General features: G+C 40.1%; 2 protein-coding genes across 2 annotated transcripts; both read right to left on the reverse strand.

The window, feature by feature from the left end:
• Positions 1–323: 323 nt before the first annotated feature.
• Positions 324–7,832, reverse strand: pla2g15 (phospholipase A2, group XV). Its single transcript, XM_080504207.1, has 7 exons — positions 7,561–7,832; positions 4,122–4,278; positions 3,429–3,547; positions 3,056–3,154; positions 2,549–2,773; positions 2,349–2,461; positions 324–1,339 (listed from the first exon to the last, which is right to left on the reverse strand). Exons 1-7 carry the CDS (start codon positions 7,703–7,705, stop codon positions 938–940), a joined length of 1,260 nt encoding a protein of 419 aa, XP_080360333.1. The 5' UTR covers positions 7,706–7,832; the 3' UTR covers positions 324–937.
• Positions 7,833–11,083: 3,251 nt separating this feature from the next.
• lcat (lecithin-cholesterol acyltransferase) lies at positions 11,084–18,734 on the reverse strand (the record flags this gene model as incomplete). The annotated part of the gene is made up of 7 exons (XM_080504766.1): positions 11,084–11,438; positions 12,845–13,040; positions 13,141–13,365; positions 14,015–14,110; positions 14,249–14,364; positions 15,040–15,196; positions 18,584–18,734. 7 exons carry the CDS (start codon positions 18,732–18,734, stop codon positions 11,084–11,086), a joined length of 1,296 nt encoding a protein of 431 aa, XP_080360892.1.
• Between the last annotated feature and the right edge of the window lie 1,570 nt (positions 18,735–20,304).

Here is a 20,304-nt window from a genome sequence, read left to right on the forward strand (position 1 = left end):
GTTTGCAGCTTTGAATTAATTTAATGTGTGCAGCGCTGCCCAATTCTAGTTCAATGCTTTCATTTTAAAATATCTGGTAAGTCTTTATATACAGCCTGTAGCTACTGTAACTGTTACACGCTTGTTTTTTCCACAATCAATTTTATTGTATAATTTATGGGGTGGGGCTTGAGTAAAAGTCAAATGTCTTACAGTCCACTTATTTCTGATTATTTCTCAAAAGTTAAAAGAAAGGAGTCCTCCTGATGCCCACTCAAAGTGAACTTGAGTTGATATTGGAAAAGTTTTACACAAAAGACAAACAGCATTTTTTTTGTTTTATTTTTAATTAAAAACAAAACAAAATATCAAATTTACCCGCTTACAAGTTTTTTGGCATTTGTTTCATCCCATTAGTGTTTTCAGGAACTTTAAACTCTGCCTCATGGCGTCCATTAATACAATAGATAATACATTTGACCTTCTTGACATGAAGTACTCCATCACATTGATGGCACAATTCAATAGAAATTAAATCATAGGCTTGTGAGCATGCAGAAAACGGAAGAATACAATCAAAACTACAAAAACAGTCTCATAGAGAAACACACCAATATCGTGTCATGTGAAAGATGATAAACAATGTGAGTTATTAAAGTGGCACATACAGGAAGTCCCTGGTTTTTGACTTGTACAAGTCCTTTATTATAGACACAGTGGGTAAAATAATGGCTTCTTTGACGGCCAATGGGGGGTTTGGTCAACATAAAACATTACGGTTTAAAAAATCAACTAATTTCACGTCTGCAGTGATTTTATAAAATATCAATAGTTTTTTTTTTTTTTCTCAGCTGAAGTGGCATGAGCAGATAAACGTTCGGCAGTTAAGAGGTTGGATGGGGACAGTTGGCTCCGTTTTCCCGTCCCGTTCCCGAGAGTCAAGTGTGGGCGCGAGGCGTCACGGGGGGAACAGCACGTTCTTGATGTACGCCACCGTGGTGAAGTTGGTCAGCATGTCCACGTGCTCGTTGTCCTGGAGCTCCTTCAGCGCCACCGGCTCTTTCTGCCTGCCCACCCACCGCTTGCACTGCAGGGAGCTCTGCAGGTTTACCGTGCCGTCCCCGTCGCCGGTCACCACCGTGGGCTCCACGTCCGGGAACTTGTCGCCGTACTGGAAGGACGACGGCGTGGGGACGCCGGTGCCGTACAGGCAGTGCAGAGCCACGCCGGGGGGCTTCAGCTCGGACACCAGCGACTCAGTGTCCTGGCGCATGAGCCAGCCGTCCTCGAAATCCAAGTCTTTGTAGAGGCGCTGGTAGTCCTGCAAGGTGTAGTTGGAGTGGGTCGTTTGGACCAAAACCTAGAGGACAGATTTGTAAGAAAAAAACCAAAATAAGGTTCTCGTCACTTGTTTGACTCTTTTCCAAAAGTGCCTTGATGGCATGTTTTTGTTGAGAAGGCGTGTGAATGTTCAGGTGGTAAAGCCGATTGTCTTTCAACTCGAATGTTGCAGGCTAAATCCCCCCCCCCCCCCCCCCCCGTCCTTTTCAGACCCTCTAAAATCTTGTAGGCAAAACATAATTGATTTTGAGTGTCATTTTTAAAGGATTTTCTTTGCTAAATATTACAGAAATAGACCAAAGTACAAGCCAGAGGAAGAAAAAATAATGAATGAGCATAACAGCACCACAAAAAAAAACTTTCAAAAGTGTTAGTTCTGTTTGTTAGATCAATCATAATTATTGTTGTCATTTGTAAAACATATACACATAGTGTCTGCTAACAAAAACAAAGTCCATATTCCTTTAAATAGCTAAATAAAACTAAAATAAAGTGCATCTTCATTCACTGCTGAGGACATTTCCTGGTGTTTAGCAGTGGAGAGGAGGTTTTTAATCCACAATAATAAAATAGTTTCCTCCAATTCTCCTGTCAAACATCTGGAAACTACGAATCCTGGTAACGACCTGCTGCTGGATTGCTTATACGCTCAAGTATATCGTCTGATTTTACTGTTATTAATAAGTGTATTTGCATATTCAATCTGAACTATATACTCTCTTTTCGCATCTCCCCCTTCACTTTAAAACGGTCTTGCCTTTTGCCAGCTTGTCATTGTAAATTTGAATCTGTTCTGAATTACTTTCCTGGCAAAATAAAATAAAATAGATGCTAAAATGTGCTATTCAGGCAAATTCCATTCCGGGTCTGGTACAAATCGTATGAAAAGTTTATAAGTCTCCCCTCAGTTATCCCGTCCTGGTCTCCACATCCTATCCACTAACACGTCAGCTTAATAAAAAAAAAAAACTGCTTTGAATGCTGGTTGTTAGTCTTGTTGTGATGATGTCCTGCAGGCGGGGACGGACCTGATCTTGGGGCCAGGTGCTGGCGTAGGGCAGCAGCCAGTTGGTGGAGACGGCGGTACGCTGCTGAGAGCGAATCTTTAGCGGGCTTATCACTGGGATGCGGTTATTATCACCTGAGGGGACACAGAGGATTTATTTGCTCTGTTCCTTTTCTTCATTTTTTCAAGTTTCCCCAAACTTGTTTCTCTACAACCACTCACCAGAAATAATGACTCGGAGAGTCTTGGCCACGCCCCCCCACGGCGCTCCCAGGGAGACAAAAGCTTTGACGTATTTGTCCTTCCAGGACTGCGGCTGCTGGTTGAGGAAGTACAGGGTGTACATGTTGCCCATGCTGTGAGCGATGAGCACCACGGGCCCGCCGGCCTTCTGCGCCATCTCCTCAATCATCTGCTGCAGCCTCACGAAATACTCCTTATTCTCATCTGGACGGAACGAGAACAACAAATATTCGTGAGAATACTTGATTGAATCTGTCCTTACTTTTCCCTTCGTCCATTGGTGTGGATCACTCACACTCAGAAATAAAAGCAGACACGAGTGGAGTAACAAGCTACAGCATGCAGATCAGTGTGTGTTCGTGGGTGTATTGTATGAATGCTGTTTTCACTTTTGCGTGTACGTGTCCGAGCTGCAGTGAGAAGTCCTGCTGCAGGACAAAGCGCAAAGGAGTCTGTTTCGGGTTCGGGTTCGGCATGTGCGTTTACTTGGGGCTTTCCTCCAATCATACGGGGCGCCTCTGACATCGTCGTCTCTGGTGTAGCCCCACTCCTCCATTGCTTGGACTATGCTGAAGAAATACATGCCTGCAAGACACAAACGTATCATTTACAGCTGCTTTTCAGCTCATTCCCACCCCCCGCTCGCTGACTTGCCAGACACACACATTCTCTATACAACCTACAAAAGCAGGAGCTTTGCCTTTAAGTAATTTTGACAAATTGTGAAGAGGAAACCATTGAACCTTGAAGACCATTGATACACATCACGTGGGCTGAAGAGTGAGTACTGACTGAAGTTTCTTCGCGAGGACTCATTTTTACATTCACTTGAGGCTCCTCGGGGGGGTCTTCCACTCACCCACACTGCGTTTGCTGGGGTCCAGGTACTCCAGTGGGTACGTCTGTCCAAACCCCGGGACGCGGATGTCCACGCCGGGAGGGGACGAGGTGGAGTGTGTGGTCCTGTTGTATATTAACCTGCACACACACACAGTTCATAGGGAGACTAAAAGATGTGTGCGACACACACACACACACACCCTTCCTGTTTTCACTGTCCGATGATGTGTGTGTGTGTGTGTATGTATGTGAAAACAACTTCCCCGAGTGAAGAAACCCATGCAGATGTGAGCAACCTTTGGAGGTTTGCGAAGGAGAAGTGAGCACGTGAAGACAATAAACAGTCACACAGGTTGTAAGATGAAAACTGAAACTTTGGTTTACTTCTGCAATTTCTATCTATAGAAAAGCGCAAATGAAAAAAAAATGTTCTTAAACCAGAGCTGAACTATATTTAAAACATTTGAGAACAAATCAGCTTGACTTGAAGTCTTTAAAATGCATTTGGATTTTCCTTTTAGATCTGCATTCTTTCACGGGCTTAATTCTGTATATAATAGAAAAGATACAGTCTTAGAGATGCTCTGATCAAGATATCATCAAAACTACTCCAATCTTCTATGTTTGAGTGATTCAATGTCCATTTTACTACTTGACTCCTTCATTTAAAAAGCGATGTCTGAGATGATTCAGGTCGGACAGAAGCGCCCACCTGATGTTGTCTATCCAGCAGTCGATGGCCACAGGGACCAGCAGCTCCAGGTTGAGCCACAGTGTGAAGAAGGTGTTGGTCTTCTTGTAACAGATGTAATGGACCACGCTGGGTTTATCCAGCTTGGCCTCCAGCTGGTTTCCGAGATCCCCCGGGACTGCAGAAAAAAAAAAGCAACAGGTCACCACCATCACAAAGTTCAAATCGAAATTTTCTCCAACATTTTTTTTGGGGGTAATAATTCTTTGATTTTCATCTGCAGAATGAGCCATTATGATGAATATCAACTTCTGCAACAAAGGAAAAATATGCAATTTTCACAACGTCCAACTAAATTTTATATCAGTTTCCTATATGAACCCACTCTATACATAGTTGCAGAGGGACTTTTGTTGTTGTTTACTTACAAGTGCAGCTGATTGTATGAGTTAATCTGGAAGTGAAAGGTCACAGAAAGGACCTTCAGTCAGAGAGGTAGACGACATGGAAAGAAATCACCAGACAGTCAATATTATCTATAAATGCAGCATTTATTTGACTGTTGTAACACAAACTCTTGCAGTGTCACTCAGCCTGTATGGACTTGGTTTGTAACAGAAGTAGCATTAAATTGTAACCTCTGGAAAACCCAAAGTACACAGACTTTCTTACCGAGGAAATCATCCAGAAATCAGTCACAAGATTCGGTTCACCATGTCTTGTGACAAAATAGCGAATAGATTTGAACGCACAAAAAGTGTTTGACATTATACGTCCCATCTTCCATCCAAGTGGAGGGTATAATATATGTAGCAGGAAACAGGAGAATTTTCTTTTAGAAATAAAAGTGCCGACACCACTTTAATTAAAGCGGTATTGAAGCTGGACAGACGGATTAGGTCCACATTTGGTCTACTGCCAATCACATCCCATTCAGGCCCCATCAAAGTTGGGGGGGGGGGGGGGGGGGGGGGGGGGGGGGTAGAGCGACCAGTAAACAGAGTGCTTTGGTTTACAGCTCAGACCCCTCCTCACAACAACAACAGCCCGACTCCAACTCCAGATCACTGGAGGTCAAATCGTTGCACACCGTTATCACAAGCTTGCGGAGACAGACAGAGGCCGCAACCTCAAACACAGATAAGACTCCACTCAACTCAAAACATGGCAAACAAAATGGGAAACTTTACTATAGTTTATTCTGAAGAGACATTTTTTTTTTTTTTTAGCTCGCTTCAGAGTCAGGAAATATGCAATTGTGCCGAGCTTATTTGAATCGTGACGTTACAGATGCAGGTAGCCACAATGGGATTTCTACACACAGTGGGGAGCCTCACTTTTAATTTTGGGATTATATCTCTCGGTTAGTCATTTTAGGCTTCACGTCCCCCACACAAAGGAGCTGGGGGGACCAGGTCTTGGACACTTGGGATGTCTGCTCTACACAACACCTTAGTGACCACATGAAGACCAAGCAGAAAAGAAGATGGATGAACAATCTAGTTCATATAAAAAAAAGATGCATCTTTGCTTCTGGGACTTGCAGATAGATCCCTCCTGGAAATCAATGATTCACTCCTTAAGCGCTATAATCTGGAGGTTGATTAGTGGTGCACTGCACACACTTATTTTCCGTCTTTTTGTGGCGACATGCCATTATTAAAGGTTAATACTTTCAACTGCTCCAGTGAGTGAATGCCATTTTCAGCAGTCATGCAAAACTTATGTTCTTGAAATAATAGAATCTATAAAATAACAATATTCAGAAGAAGCAGCTGAAATTAACAAAAATGCGGACAGAAGGAAAATGCAATGTTTACATAAAGCTAGGAATATGCCGAAGGTGCTGTGAATACAGTGATGAGTCACTATTGCGACGGTAAGTAAAGTAGTGGTATTTACAGTAACACATTAATTTAGAGCACATATTGCCTGAAAGTGCTCAAACTGAAACTGAATCAAATTGTGATTAACGCCTTCTCATTAATAATGACAAGCAACATAAACCCTTTCAATGAATGTATCATCTAAATAAGGCTGAAAAATATTAAGCAATCATGTGATTTTTTTTTTTTTGTCCTGCATTGAAATAGTGATTTGATTCACAGTGATGACAGGAACTTTTAATGTTAATGTTCTTCCAAAAACAATGCTCTATTGCTCCAAATTTCCCCACAGCTATGATGATACATTTTTCTTATTCGGTCACATAATTTTTCACTGTGAAGAGAAACGCAGTGTTAATTAGGAAATTGCAAAGATTTCAGCCATTTCACAATAGCCTGAACTGGAATGCGGAGTTGTCATTTTAGGTTATCAGTGTATGTTATTGTGTCAAATGTATTAGGATGTAACTGGGTTGTAAGTGATCATTGTGCCCCAATGTGACAAATGCATAAAAGCACTTCAGTGCTTTGGTCAATTGGCTTTGGCTGTGAGACAATGATGCCTAATGGATCAAATGAAAACGAGTAAGAGTTCATTGAAACCATGTTATCAACTACTTACCGGTAATAGCCAATATACATTTTTAATGAAGAAAAACCGAAGTCAATTTATGGCTCAGCTCTCCGTAGAAATCCTAGTTTTTCATGTGGCGTCTTGGAAAAATTAAATATCCATACAATAGTTAAATGCAATGACAAGCATTTTTGTTTGAATTTATAACAAGTTTCATAAATTCTGTAATAACTGATCTGACTTTGAATGACCCTTCAGGCTAGAGCAGTCTGAGGACAAACTCCCTTTTCTACTGAGAACTTAATTGGCTGCTGAGTCAAATCGTGCTGCTCAGTCATATGATCAGGAGGTGGTTAGGACTGTAAACAATCCCTCTTCATACACCTAAATCTTACACCAACACAACTAATAGTACGTTTGCACACATGGTGCTTAAAATATATACATAATCTGATCAATTACGTCGACATTACTAGGATTATGTTCATTTATTTGCCCAATTCACTGGATTCCTCTGATTGGCAAAGTCTAACTGAACTACCTTCAAAAACACGTCAATTTAAGGATTTTTGCATTAATGGGTTTGAATTGACACAAACTGCTTTGAATCTTTTACACAGTACATATAAGAAAAACTGATGTGAAATGTTTAAGTTAGATTTCATATACAACACAGTATTGGGCAATATCTAGAGAGAACATGTTTGTTTTCACAGAGGAACACAGTGAACCAACAGGCCAAACATGTAGTAAAAGTTACAATAAAAATTAAACATGAATAAATTGAACAAATATATTACAGCCGTATTGAATACGGGTCGCTTTTACGTCTGTAAATGTTCGCATTTTGCGTTTCGCTTCACGTCGTTGCAATTTCAAGGTAAAAGAGTGTAAATGGGATAGATATTAAATGGAGTCTGGCCTGTGGTGACTGTAGCTAGCTGGATGAGAGTGCGAGTAAAGTGGAGACAAAACAGTGAAAATGGAGTGGAACACTTACTGAGGACGACGGGAGGTCTCGGCGACTGACAGGACTTGTCTCCGGCAAATTTCTCCAGAGGTTTTGCGCTGCTCTGAGCCGACAGCAGCAACAACAACAACAACAAACCCACAGAGAAGGCGTTCAACCGGTGCCAACCCGCCATGACGCCCGATGTCTCATAGCCAGCTGATCATCGTCAGCGTGCGCACATGTGAAGCCAAAGTAAGTCCAACGGCTTCTTAAATGCCTCCCATTATTTCCTCCTAAAAAAAAAAAACATCAACACCCAAACAACGTTGGTCACGCGGTGCCGAGCACAGAGCAACAGATCCGGCAACGCAAGTTCTCACATGCACAGGCCACAATAATGGATTGACGAACTCATCGAGCAGAGATTGCTTCATGAACGCGCGCGCACACACACACACGCTATATACACTTTATATTAATGGACAGACAAGATACAAGTAGAGAAATTCAGATAAAATAAGCAGTATATTAATATAAATATATACATTGCTGTAATATAAGTGATCTATGAGTACAATCAACCTTATACAACACTACTAAACCTGTTGCTGAGGACCTCAGGTTTGTATAATCTCTGAGTACATCTGAGAAGTATTTTTGTCCAAAACCATTCAGTCAATTCTTTGATACAACAAGCAGTAAGTGCAGTGGGTTTAAGTTGTAATGTGCTTTACCCTGTTTATGGAAAGCCGCTTGAGCCTTTTATTGACATCCTTGACATCCAAGGTCCATATACTAGTAAGCTCTTTGTCCTCACTAGTAAGACAATACTGTGCACTAGTAAAACAACTAGGGCACACTAGTAGAATGACTGTGTCTTACTAGCAATGGTTTTTCCACTACTCGTGCCACTTTTGACCAACTAGTGCAAAACCTCACGAGTAAACCACTGTGCTGCACCAGTAACACTACTCAGTCCAATTAGTAGGCATGTGTCACTCACTAGTAGCCGCCGAGACCCTATTAGTAGCGCTAAATTTCCCACTAGTAGTACTAGTGTAGTATGTTTTATCTTACTAGTACTACTAGTAACAGCAAGGATGCCCACTGGAACTACTAGTGAGGCCGAAAATGTCGATTAGATCTCAGCAACACTCTGCAATCAAAAAGTCAGCAATATTCATAATTTATAATATCATCCTTTGTCCACAAAGAATTTTATCCTCAACACATGACCACACAGAACAACGGCTTTGTAAAGCACATTGGTTACTGTGGAACCGTGTATTCAGCAGCAACATCTCACATGTTGGGAGATAAACATGAGCACAGAGCAACATAAGCTGACTACAGGTAGACAAACAATTACAGCTGTGATCTTGTTACTGCCAGTTAAACTGTAGCAACATAATAGTAACTGAACATTATTGACACGGCGAACAAGAACTTACATTTCTGTGAATCAAGACACAATTTAACCTTGGATGAGCTGGTTTTTATGATGGACAGACTGACAGATTCATAAGTTCCCATTATCCACGTCCCAGTCACTGGATTTATATTTTCATCCAAGTGAAACAATTTGCCAACAAATTGAAGGAAAAACTAAAAGTGAAAATAAAATACTGTATACCAGCTAATGAATGTAACGTTTGGCACTCTTAGGTACATTTCTTCCAATTTCATGTCATCAAATAGCAGCTATCCTGCTAACCAAACTAAAGCATGTAATCAAATAGTTGTAATTGAAGAAAATCTTTCAGGACTAGACTTATTTATGTCATGTTTATCCATGACTCACACTAACAAAGACAGTGGTGGCTTAAAGTTTCTGGATCACATCGTCTTCCACTTTGTGTTTGCAGCCGAGCGGCCATGGTTCAGCTCAACTACAGAAATCTTGCATAACGAGTAACAAGTCGTGCTCACTGGGGTTCTCACTAAGCTGATTCTCAAAAAGAGCATGTTTTCTGACACTGATTGTAGTTGTGGATGGGTAATATTTAATTTTCACTGCTCGATGGCTCTTCTGAACAACCAGATCATATGTATTCAGTGTTCATATAAGTGTCAGTCTGTCCATCATAAAAACCAGCTCATTCCAAGGTTAAATCGTGTGTCGATCCACAGAAATGTAAGTTCCTGTTTGCCGTGTCAATAATGTTCAGTTAGTATTATGTTGCTGCAGTTTAGCTGGCAGTAACAAGATCACAGCTGTAATTGTTTGTCTACCTGTAGTCAGCTCATGTTGCTCCGTGCTCATGTTTATCTCCCAACATGTGAGATGTTGCTGCTGAATACACGGTTCCACAGTAACCAATGTGCCTTACAAAGCCGTTGTTCTGTGTGATCATGTGTTGAGGATAATATTCTTTGTGGACGAAGGATGATATTATAAATTATGAATATTGCTGACTTTTTGGTTGCAGATTGTTGCTGAGATCTATGTTCTCAGTTCTACCAGACACTCAACAAACCTGTCAACCTGATCCTACAAAATGTCTTCACAAGTATGACTAATATCCCAAATATGGTTAAAAATCACATGAAAACACAATGCTCCATTGTTTTTGTAAAATGGGTGGTGGATTACATTTACCAACACACCTCGGATCGCATCGCTGTTGCACTGCTTCAAACCAAAGTGTGGAGTTACCAATGTCACATATTAACTTGACCAAGATCGCCATAGTTTAATATGCCCAGCTTGCTGTGACTGTTTTCTGATCGCTCACGTGAGTTTCAAGAAAACAAAAGTATGCAAAAGACATAGTGCTGCAGTTTGGCTTCTTTGTGGCAAGGGAACAGTTCATTAATGCAATGCTGCGGATCCCAACAGTTCAAGATCAAACGTGGCATTAGATGCTTTATTTTAAGTGGAAACATTCCAAAATAATATTTCTCACATTTATAAAACTACATGGTACATACATCCTTATCATTTCACATCGTTAAAAAAGAATGTTAATACTAAAGAGTGATTTCATGGAAATTGTTCCAAAAACATTTTCAGCACATTTTTAAAAATACATAAGGCACAAAAAAAAGATATTAGTCCACGTGATCATAATAAAACGTGTGCTATGCACAAATAACATGTACCGGTACCTTTATAATATTAATCATGTGATTAGTTATTCATTGTCTATCAAAGACAATGTGACACAACAATGCAGACTGATGCATTAAATAAATGCTGCCTGCTATGTTTGTATATATTGTATTATGCATTTGTAAAGACTAGCACACAAAAAAAACAACAAACAAATAAAGGCAGAAACAGCTAAAAACACAGCCTTGTATACAATAGAAATAAACAAAGTAGGGTCAAAGCCACAGTGTCAAGTCATCAGCCTTGAGTTTAGATAAGAGGGTCAGGGTTAGAGTCCCCCCCCAGTCCATATCGATCGAGAGCTGTTGCACATCAGGCTCGTTCTTGATCCAAGACGAGGCCACACGTTTTATCCTTGACAAACAGACTCGAGACGAAACTCTCCCAAAAAAAAATTCCTATTTAACTAAATGCTTGTTTTAAAATAAAATAATTAAAAAAAAAAACCTGCTATCAAGTTTAAAATCTAACTTCCACTTCTTCGGGTGTGTCAGAGTTGCCCTCCAAGATGTTCTGGATTTGTTCGAGCACCTTCTCATGAAACACAATATCCAGGTGGGCCAGACCTCGGTACTCCGTCACGTGGACGGCCTGCTTCTGCTGCCCAGACCATCGTTTGCAAAGGCCCATGCTGAAGCTGTCCACCGTGTCGTCCCCGTCGGCGTAGATAAAGTCCACGGGGTCCCCGTTGGGGAACTCCTCGTCGTAAATGTACCTCACGATAGTTGGAAGTCCCACGCCGTACATGCACCACATCTCCACACCGGGCGGGTGGAGGTCACTGGTGAGGTTCTTAGTGTCCTCCCACATGTACCTGTTACCGTCAAGAGAACAAAGAGCTTTACTGTGTGCATTACTTCTTTTTTTTTAAACAATGTTTAATAAAAAAAAAAATTATATATTGAACAGAGACATTTCTACCCTGCATGTTGCCAGTGTCCACAGATTCTGGTCCAAAACTCTTCTAATTTATTGTGAATTTATTTGTTGTAGTAGTTAAAGTTTCAGTGATTTTTTTAAAAGTTGTGCCTCAGCAACAAGGGAGTGGAGTTTGCAGGATCTTCTTATGCCTGTGTGGATTTTATAGGGGCGTTAACTCTGAATTGATCTAAAATTTTAGCCTCTCTGTCTATCTGTATTTGTCCTGTTTCAGCCCCTTGTGACTCAAAGATAAACAAATAATAAAAACAATGACATAAATGACATGAATAATGAAAAAAAAAACATTAAGACAAATAATATAATCTTAAAAATTGTGGTATATAACACAAGTAGCAACAAACAACACAGATAGACATGTCACTTGAAAACATAGACTATAATATTAAAACTGTATTAATAACACACCCAAATGTATTATTGTATACATTTAGATGTATATGCACATAAAAATACATAAAAAAAAACATTAAGTACAATTTAATTTGCAAAAAAAGACTGGCATTAAAATTACATTAGTAAAATTCAGAAGACAAAATCAACACCAAATTAAAAAAAAGTGGGTCTTGAGTTTGTTTTATAAACATAGGGTATAATGTTGGAGAGCTGCCCATCTGTTTTTTTAGTTTTCACTTTTGGAAGAACTAAAAGGCCGGAGCCAGAGCAGCTCAGGGTTCGCGGGGTTCGTAAGAGAAAAGCAAGTCTGGCTGATAAGAAAGTGAAGATAAGAAGACCATGGAAACTGATTAAAGGAGCTTAAAATTGATCCTGAAACACACAGGGGGGCCAACGCAGTGGTTTCATGACGTGGCGTCAGCACATGTGCAGAAGAAGCTGAATTCTGGAGTAAAAATGGACGCGTGACATACGATCTTTGGAGAGCAGGAAGCAAGGCATCATGGTTATCGGTTTTACTCGATAACGGCACGCATCAGCGTCTCTGTGGTATATTCTTGAGAGGATAAAAACACTCGACTTGCAGAATTGATGATCAAGCTGCATCTCATGTCCCACCAGCAGCATGTGAGCTCCCTCTAGTGTTACCTACCTGCTCTCCTTTTTTTTTTAATGCTTTGATTTGCAAAGAATTACCAACATATAATAATCAGGTCAAGGGTAAAATATAAATAAATAAATAAATAAATAAATAAATAAATAAATAAATAAATAAATAAATAAATAAATAAATAAATAAATAAATAAATAAATAAATACACACTGAGATGTTCTGAGTGCAGCTGAATGCTTTGTTAACATAAAAAAAAAAAAGCTTTCAGTTACCAGCCGTCCTCAAAGTTGATGTCGGTGAAGAAGCGCTGGTAGTCCCCGGTGGTGTAGTTGAAGGTGGGCGTGGAGACGAAGACGTGATCTTTGGGCCAGGCGCTCTCGGACGGCAGCATCCAGGGGTTGGTCGTCACCATCCTCTGCTCCTCGCGGATTTTAATGTTGGAAATCATCGGTATGCCATCATTTTCACCTGAAGTCGTCCAAAAAAAAAGCACCAGAGGGTTCGGGTTAAAAGTTGCTTCACGTGCTTGAATGGCCAGACTGGTTAAACGTTAACAGCTTTGTCCAACCTGAAGCCAGGACTCTCAGTGCTTTCACGGCGCCCCCCCACGGTGCTCCCAGAGAAATGAAGCCCTTGATGTACTTGTCCTTCCAGGCCTGCGGCTGGTGGTTGAGGAAATACAGGACGTATTGGCATCCCATGCTGTGGCCCAGGAGGTAAACGGGCTTCTGGTATTGCTCGTACATTTCCTCCACCAGGTCCTGCAGCTTCTTTAAATACTTTGTGTTTTCATCTGAGGCGGACACAAAGACAAGGGAGTGCTTTCACGAGGCGGGGGGGTGGGTTTCTATAAACTTTGCATTCGCAAGACAAATAAAAGGGACAATCCAGAGACAAAAAGCTTAACTTATGAACAGTAAGTCATTTAAATATACTAAAGTAACAGAAAACAAAGATACAAATATAAAATTAACAACAAAACGCAATTTTCAAAGAACTCTAGAGAGTGACAAAAAAAAATACTTGTGACATATAACTCTCTCTGACATCATATTTACATTTAGAACACCAATGTCATTATATAGTTTACCAGGAGCTAGAAGACAGTTTTCACAGACAGTGAGACATGACGACTTGTTGTCTGACATGAAGATTCAACGACGTTTTCACTGCAAAACGTGACGATTTAAACTAAATGGATTTTGACTGTCATATTCCCATAAATCCTCATAATGTGTATGTGGTGACAGATTAAGGTGCACAACTGCCATCACACACACGCATGCAAAAAGACTATGTGCAACTATGCTTCATTCTTTGAATTATAATTCAAGATAGAAATGTGGCTGATACTTGTGTGATAGACACACAGCTCAAAGCTCTTGATAAATCAAAGTGTTGCTGTATAAGTGGATGTACTCGGGGCCCGTCTTGCGACTTACTCGGGGTTAATCTCCAGTCGTACGGTGCTCCGCGGACCGTCTCATTTCGAACGTACCCAGCTTGAACCAGGTGTTGCACCATTGTGTGGAAATAACCTGCACAGGAGCAAAGCAGCGGGCTGAATCAGCGCAAAGACAATTCTCGGTCCGACTGGACATTTTATTACGGAAGTCTGAGATATTGACAAAAATAAATTTAAAAAATGGAGCTGCAGAAAGCCGGATGTTTCTCACCAGCCAGCTTGTTTTGGTCAAGAAACTCTATGGGATAGGTTTGCCCAAATCCTGGCACCCGAACCTCGACTCCCGGGGAGTTGGAAGACCGCCGAGTCGTCCGGTTATAAACAAGTCTGGAAGCACAGGAGTGTTCGTATCGTTGAGTTTTTTGGGGGGGAAGAAAAAAAACAAAAAAACACATTCATTAATACCTGGAAGTAGAAGTAGAGAAATATTTTGTCCTGCCAGGAGAAGTTGTTCCATGTGGTGATGACGGACCAATTGTTTTTTTGTTTTTTTTTATTTGATTTTCTGAATTTACCTTATAAAAGAAACTAAATTAGGGGTGACGCTGTTAATTGTGTTGCGAGATGAAATTTGTAACTACTGAATTCAAAGGGAAAACTAAATAAAATTAAACTGTCAAGTTAACAGGGAAAAAAGGCTAAATGGTTTTAAATCAGGGCCGCACAGGAGCAGGTGAACGTGCAATAATGTTTAGTATTACAATGACAATATGATTTGCAGTAAATACAAACTTTCAAGTAGACGACAAATATCTGTGCTTTGAGTCCTGCTCTTTCAAATAACGGTGATTTTTTTTCTCTTGCTCTTCAACAGCACTTTTGTCACACTATTCATATGAATCAATCGGGAATAATCGCACTGTGTGTGTGTGTGTGTGTGTGTGTGTGTGTGTGTGTGTGTGTGTGTGTGTGTGTGTGTGTGTGTGTGTGTGTGTGTGTGTGTGTGTGTGTGTGTGTGCGTGTGCGTGTGTGTGTGCGTGTGCGTGTGCGTGTGTATAAAACCTTATGTTATCGATCCAGCAGTCCACCCCGATAGGCATGAACATGTTGAGGTCGATCCACAGGGGGAACCAGTGCGCTGTTTTCTTGTAGCACAACCAGTGGACCAGCGTCGGCTTGTCCAGCTTGGCCTCCAGACGGTTGCCGAGGCTCCCTGGTACTGGACACACAAGAACACGAACAAAACGTCCCGTCAGATCACTTCAGTCGAAACAAAAGCGAACACAGAAAAAAACGGTAACATTTAAAAACTGAGCAAGAGTTTAAGGAATGTTTGGGGGGGGTGTAAACAAAATGCAGCAAATTATGACATTTGGAACACTTTGAATTAGAAAAAAAAAAATTGGAATGGTTACTTGGCAGATCAAACTTTCTGCGTCGGCCTTGGCAACTGAGTCGGCCACCAATTCCCTCTCTTGTGGGGTTCCACAAGGTTCCGTTTTGGGTCCTCTCCCATTCTATATATCTATATCTATATCTATATCTATATCTATATCTATATCTATATCTATATCTATGTCTATATCTATATCTATATCTATCAATCTATCTATCGATCTATCTATCTATCTATCTATCTATCTATCTACCTATATCTATATCTATATATATGTATATAGATAGATAGATAGATAGATTGATAGATAGATAGATAGATACATATATATATATATATATATATATATATATATATATATATATATCTACCTATATCTATATCTATGTGTATATATATATATATATATATATATACATACATACATACCTATATCTATATATATATATGTATATAGATAGATAGATAGATAGATAGATAGATAGATAGATAGATAGATATAGATATATATGTATAGATATAGATATAGATATAGATATAGATGATATAGATATAGACATAGACATAGATATAGATATAGATATAGATATAGATATAGATATAGATATAGATATATGTCTGAACTGCCCCACCTTTACTAACCTGCCCATCCCATCGGGTCAGATGCTTCATAAATGTAGATATATTGGATTGAATTGGAATTTGTGTGTTAGTCTGCCATAAACATCTGGATACTTTGACATCAGCTACACAACTTTAGTCCAATTATCCCCAGTAGACATCACTTTTCATTGCAGATTGTATCGTAGTACAGAGGACCAGGTTACATAAAATGTGCCATGTAGTGTTCCATCAGATGTTTACAAATATGACTCAACCGTTAGTCACTTTTTACCGAATTGGCACGTGACGTTGGGTCAAAATCTCCCTCCGCCGGTGCGTTCCTCTCGTGATTCTCCTGTGCGGTACACTGTGTCACTATCTGGACGATGAACTTTTCACTGTAAACACTGAGTCAGACGCGGTCGCAGGAGAAAATGTCCTGCCGAGTTCCTCGTAACGACAGAAAAATTTGCAAGAATATTTTTCGCAGAAAATGTTGGACTAATTCAACGGTTGTTTTGGGAATTTTTTTTATTTATGAACACTTTAAGTCGCAGCAAATGTGTCTTTTTAGTGCCGCAGATATGTCTGTAGTACTTTTTCTACATTATTATAATGTGGTTTTTTTTTGCTCATACACTAATGATTTAACTTGTAAACTCACGTTTTACACAACATCTCAAAAAATGTGAACTGAACGGAAGATTTCATTAATATTCATGATTTCATTACACATAAACTGCCATATTACAGTTTCTGCTTTGTTTTTTGATGCTAGAGTTTATGTGTATGTCTTAAAAATGGAAAATATGTCTCAGAAATATTGGCAGATTTCATGAGAAGAGATGTTATGATGATTATTATGTCATAATAAACTTAAAGAATGAACCGTAGAAGTAAGAAATGTCAATCGGTGAAAGAAACAACCGGAATACCTTGAGAACCAGGTGTTGTTTTGTTCGGTTTGTACAATCTGAACAAAGAAACTGCTAAACCCGTCACGTCACATAAGCTAAGTTACTTCACCAGCACCTCTGTTCTGATTCTTTTATCTCTAAAAAATAAACTGTGAACAGTTGAATGTGTGGTTATTCTGTGTCATTTCGAGAAAGTGACCAAAACAACTTAACGTGCAGTAAAGCTGCTCTCGCAATTGAATGTTTTGTATTTCTCATATCTGTAAAAAAAAAACCTGTGAAAAGTCCTTCCTGAGCTTCTAGAAGGAATAAAGTACATTCCAAACAGACAGGCACAATGCATGACACCCCCTCCCCCCCTACTCTTGTTTTAATAAAACCAGATGAAGTTTTGTTTTGTTTTTTTATATATATAGTGAACCATGAATTATTCGGACAACATGAAGAGGCAATAATGAGTTTCTGTGGTGAGACTGTGGGACGCCTCCAACCAAAGGTTGGCCGACGTCCAAATTCACGACCTTTAAAGAAAAAAAATAAAACCCTCCTCCGCTCCTGCGACGCACGATCACGGATCACCGACTCACGTTTAGTGCCTAAAAAGTGGTGGTGGCGTGACCCAGATAAAGCCGGAGGAAAAACAGTGAAGCGGAGGGTCAAATGTGCAGAGTCCTGCTGTGTTTGACCTCAACTGATAGCCATGAAGACACGCAGAGGCGGCGGACGGTCCACTGGACTGAGCTCCAGTGACCCTCCGCATGTTATCACAGCCATTTTTAATTGAATCAACAAAACTGGAGGCAACATATATCAGTGGTGAATTGTATCCTGCTCTATAAGCCATTAGTAAAGCTAGGGGGGGTCGGCTCCAGCGCCCAGGCTGGAGGCCATAGTTGGCATCTCTTTAAAAAAAAAAAAGTCTAGCAATTGAAGGATTAAATAAATAAACAGGAGTTGCAAGTTTGACACCCATGATTTAGGGTATGTTCAAGATGAATTCAACACACAAGCAAATTTTGATTATTATGTGGAAAGCAAAACAAAAAAAAAATTGCCAAACGATGTTCAAAATAATTTTGTTGCACAAACCATTTGCCAGAGGAGAAAACATAATTTTCACAACATGTTTGCACGGACATCGTTGAAACAGAAATGTCCATCTGTTTATGGAGTAAAACTGTGGAACTCTTTAAGTGTGGAATTTAAATGTTATTCAAGTGTTGTACAAATTTAAGAAAATGTACCAAGAGAAAATTCTGAGAGACTATGAAAAGAATTGAGAAAAAAAATTGACTGTAACTGTAGAACTGTAAGACAAAAGGATGCTGTTTTTGTTATGTTCTGTGACCTGGTGAGGAGTCGGGGTGGAATGATGGGGAATCGAATTGATTTGATTTTGTTGTAAAGTGCTAATAGGAACAGAGAACACAAGATTAATCTTCTCTCTGTTCCTTTTTGTTCATGTATGGATGACAAATTATATATATATATATAGTGAAATGGCATGACATAACAGGAACAAATAAATAAATAAATAAATATCAAGTTAGAAAGAGAAGGAAAAAAATTATTCAAGGGTTGAATTCAACTGCGATCAAATAAAACTGGATTAACTCTGTCAAGTTGACACTATACTGTGTGATCACGTACAGTATTATTTTTTCCCCCTAAAGATCGCAGGCCCACTCACCGATGATGAGAGGTGGAGTGCTGTTGCTCGGCGGCCTGGCTTTGGCGTTGGGGGGGAACACCACGTTGATGATCCAGAACGCGGCGGAGTGATGGAGCCCCAGCAGGAAGAGGGCCAGCAGCACGGAGCTCCAGAGGCCGGGGGGTCTCATCGTGTCTGTCCGTCCGCCAGCTGTGGAGCTCGGACCAGGCTTTGACTCGGCTCGTGTGAAGCAGCTCCCGATGGAGGAGGAGGAGGAAGAGGAGGAGGAGGAGGAGGAGGAGGAGGAGGAGGAGGAGGAGAGCAAACAAACACAAGGTCACTGCAACTTTCGGGCCACCATCTCTGACTTTACAGGACAGAGCAGCGACTCCACGTGGTTTATATGACGAGTCCAACCGTCAGGCAGGAACAAATAAAACCCGGAGCTCGAGGATTACCCGTTGCCCTATCGATCCTCCCTAATCGCGTGTTTATTTACGTGCGGGATTTGCAATGATTGACCAAAAAAGCGCAGCAGCAGAAGAAGAAAAAAAAAAAAAAAAAGTCACATCCCACGTTAAAAAAAAAAAAATGTGAGAAGAAGATTCTGCAGCTTTTATCGTCAAATGAATAAATATCAGCATTGACTTATGGGTCTGTTCACTCTCGCCTTCACGATATTTCCAGTGTTTACACAATTCAAGGAAGTGTAATGAACTACTACTAGCTTTTGCCTGTGGTAAACTGCATTCAGGTCCTTCACCCCAAATTGGACAAAGCTGTATTAAAAAAAAAAAAAAAACATTGATCGACAGACAAAGAACAATATCGTATTTTATTAATTACACTTATGACATATGCTTTCAGTTTAAACATTCAGTCTGGAATCATTACTGATGTGAAAATCCCACTGAAATCCACATTATAATCTAATTAAGCTTATCTGCTCACATCACTGCCATGCAAATCTAGTTTATAAAAAGTTATTACTTTTTATAAACTAGATTTGCATACACTCATATCACACAGCAGCTCCAGTTATGCAAACTCTGATAATAATTACAAACAAAGCATGTCTCATTTAATTTTATTTCTACATTAATGTAAATCTATTAATATGGCTCTCGGTCAATGCGCATGTTCAAATTACTCCATGTTATGTTTTATTCAAGTTTTGGGTGATATATTTGAAGCAGGAGTTAATATTTGCTTCGTAACGTTACAACGTGAAGTCATGAGTGTGCAGGGTGGCAGTCTGATGCGTGTAGTACCGCTCCCCTCCACTGGAGGCGCGACGAGCTTACGGCTGGAGTGGTAGGAACTATTGTTTGGTTCCATGTTGCCACACGGACATGTTAATGTGTGAATCGTGGCTCAGACCGAGTTAAATAGTCAGTATACTAACTATATATACTTTTATATTACTATTTACAAAGTTTATAATTCGGTTGAGTGGAATTAAGTTAATCCTCTTCGAGGGAGTGAGAATCGAACGGAATAACTTGATTTCTATTCCTCTGCTTTTGATTGGACCAGGATGACCCACGTGACTATAGAAGCAGACTCCAACGTGGATGAAACCCTCTGTAATGTTATTAAACACATCGGATCAACAACGAACAACAGCAACGCTCGGACTTTATTGTTTGTACTTTGTGTTTTTTTTGTCCGAGGAATTAAATAAATGTGCGGTAAGTGTCACACCGGTACTTATGTTGACATGACGTAGGATCAGGCCCTCCCCTCGAACCCATTGTAGG

The sequence above is a fragment of the Blennius ocellaris genome, assembly GCF_963422515.1.
Source record: "Blennius ocellaris genome assembly, chromosome: 11".
Classification (NCBI taxonomy): Eukaryota; Metazoa; Chordata; class Actinopteri; order Blenniiformes; family Blenniidae; genus Blennius; species Blennius ocellaris.

What these genes read in the sequence shown, in the direction of transcription:
- pla2g15 (XM_080504207.1), bottom strand. Translation starts at nt 7,705, where the DNA reads ATGGCGGGTTGGCACCGGTTGAACGCCTTCTCTGTGGGTTTGTTGTTG. An exon ending in TGCTGGATAGACAACATCAG is followed by an intron (nt 3,548 to 4,121) that starts GTGGGCGCTTCT and finishes GTGTGTGTGCAG; the next exon opens with GTTAATATACAACAGGACCA. An exon ending in TCTCCGAGTCATTATTTCTG is followed by an intron (nt 2,462 to 2,548) that starts GTGAGTGGTTGT and finishes GTGTCCCCTCAG; the next exon opens with GTGATAATAACCGCATCCCA.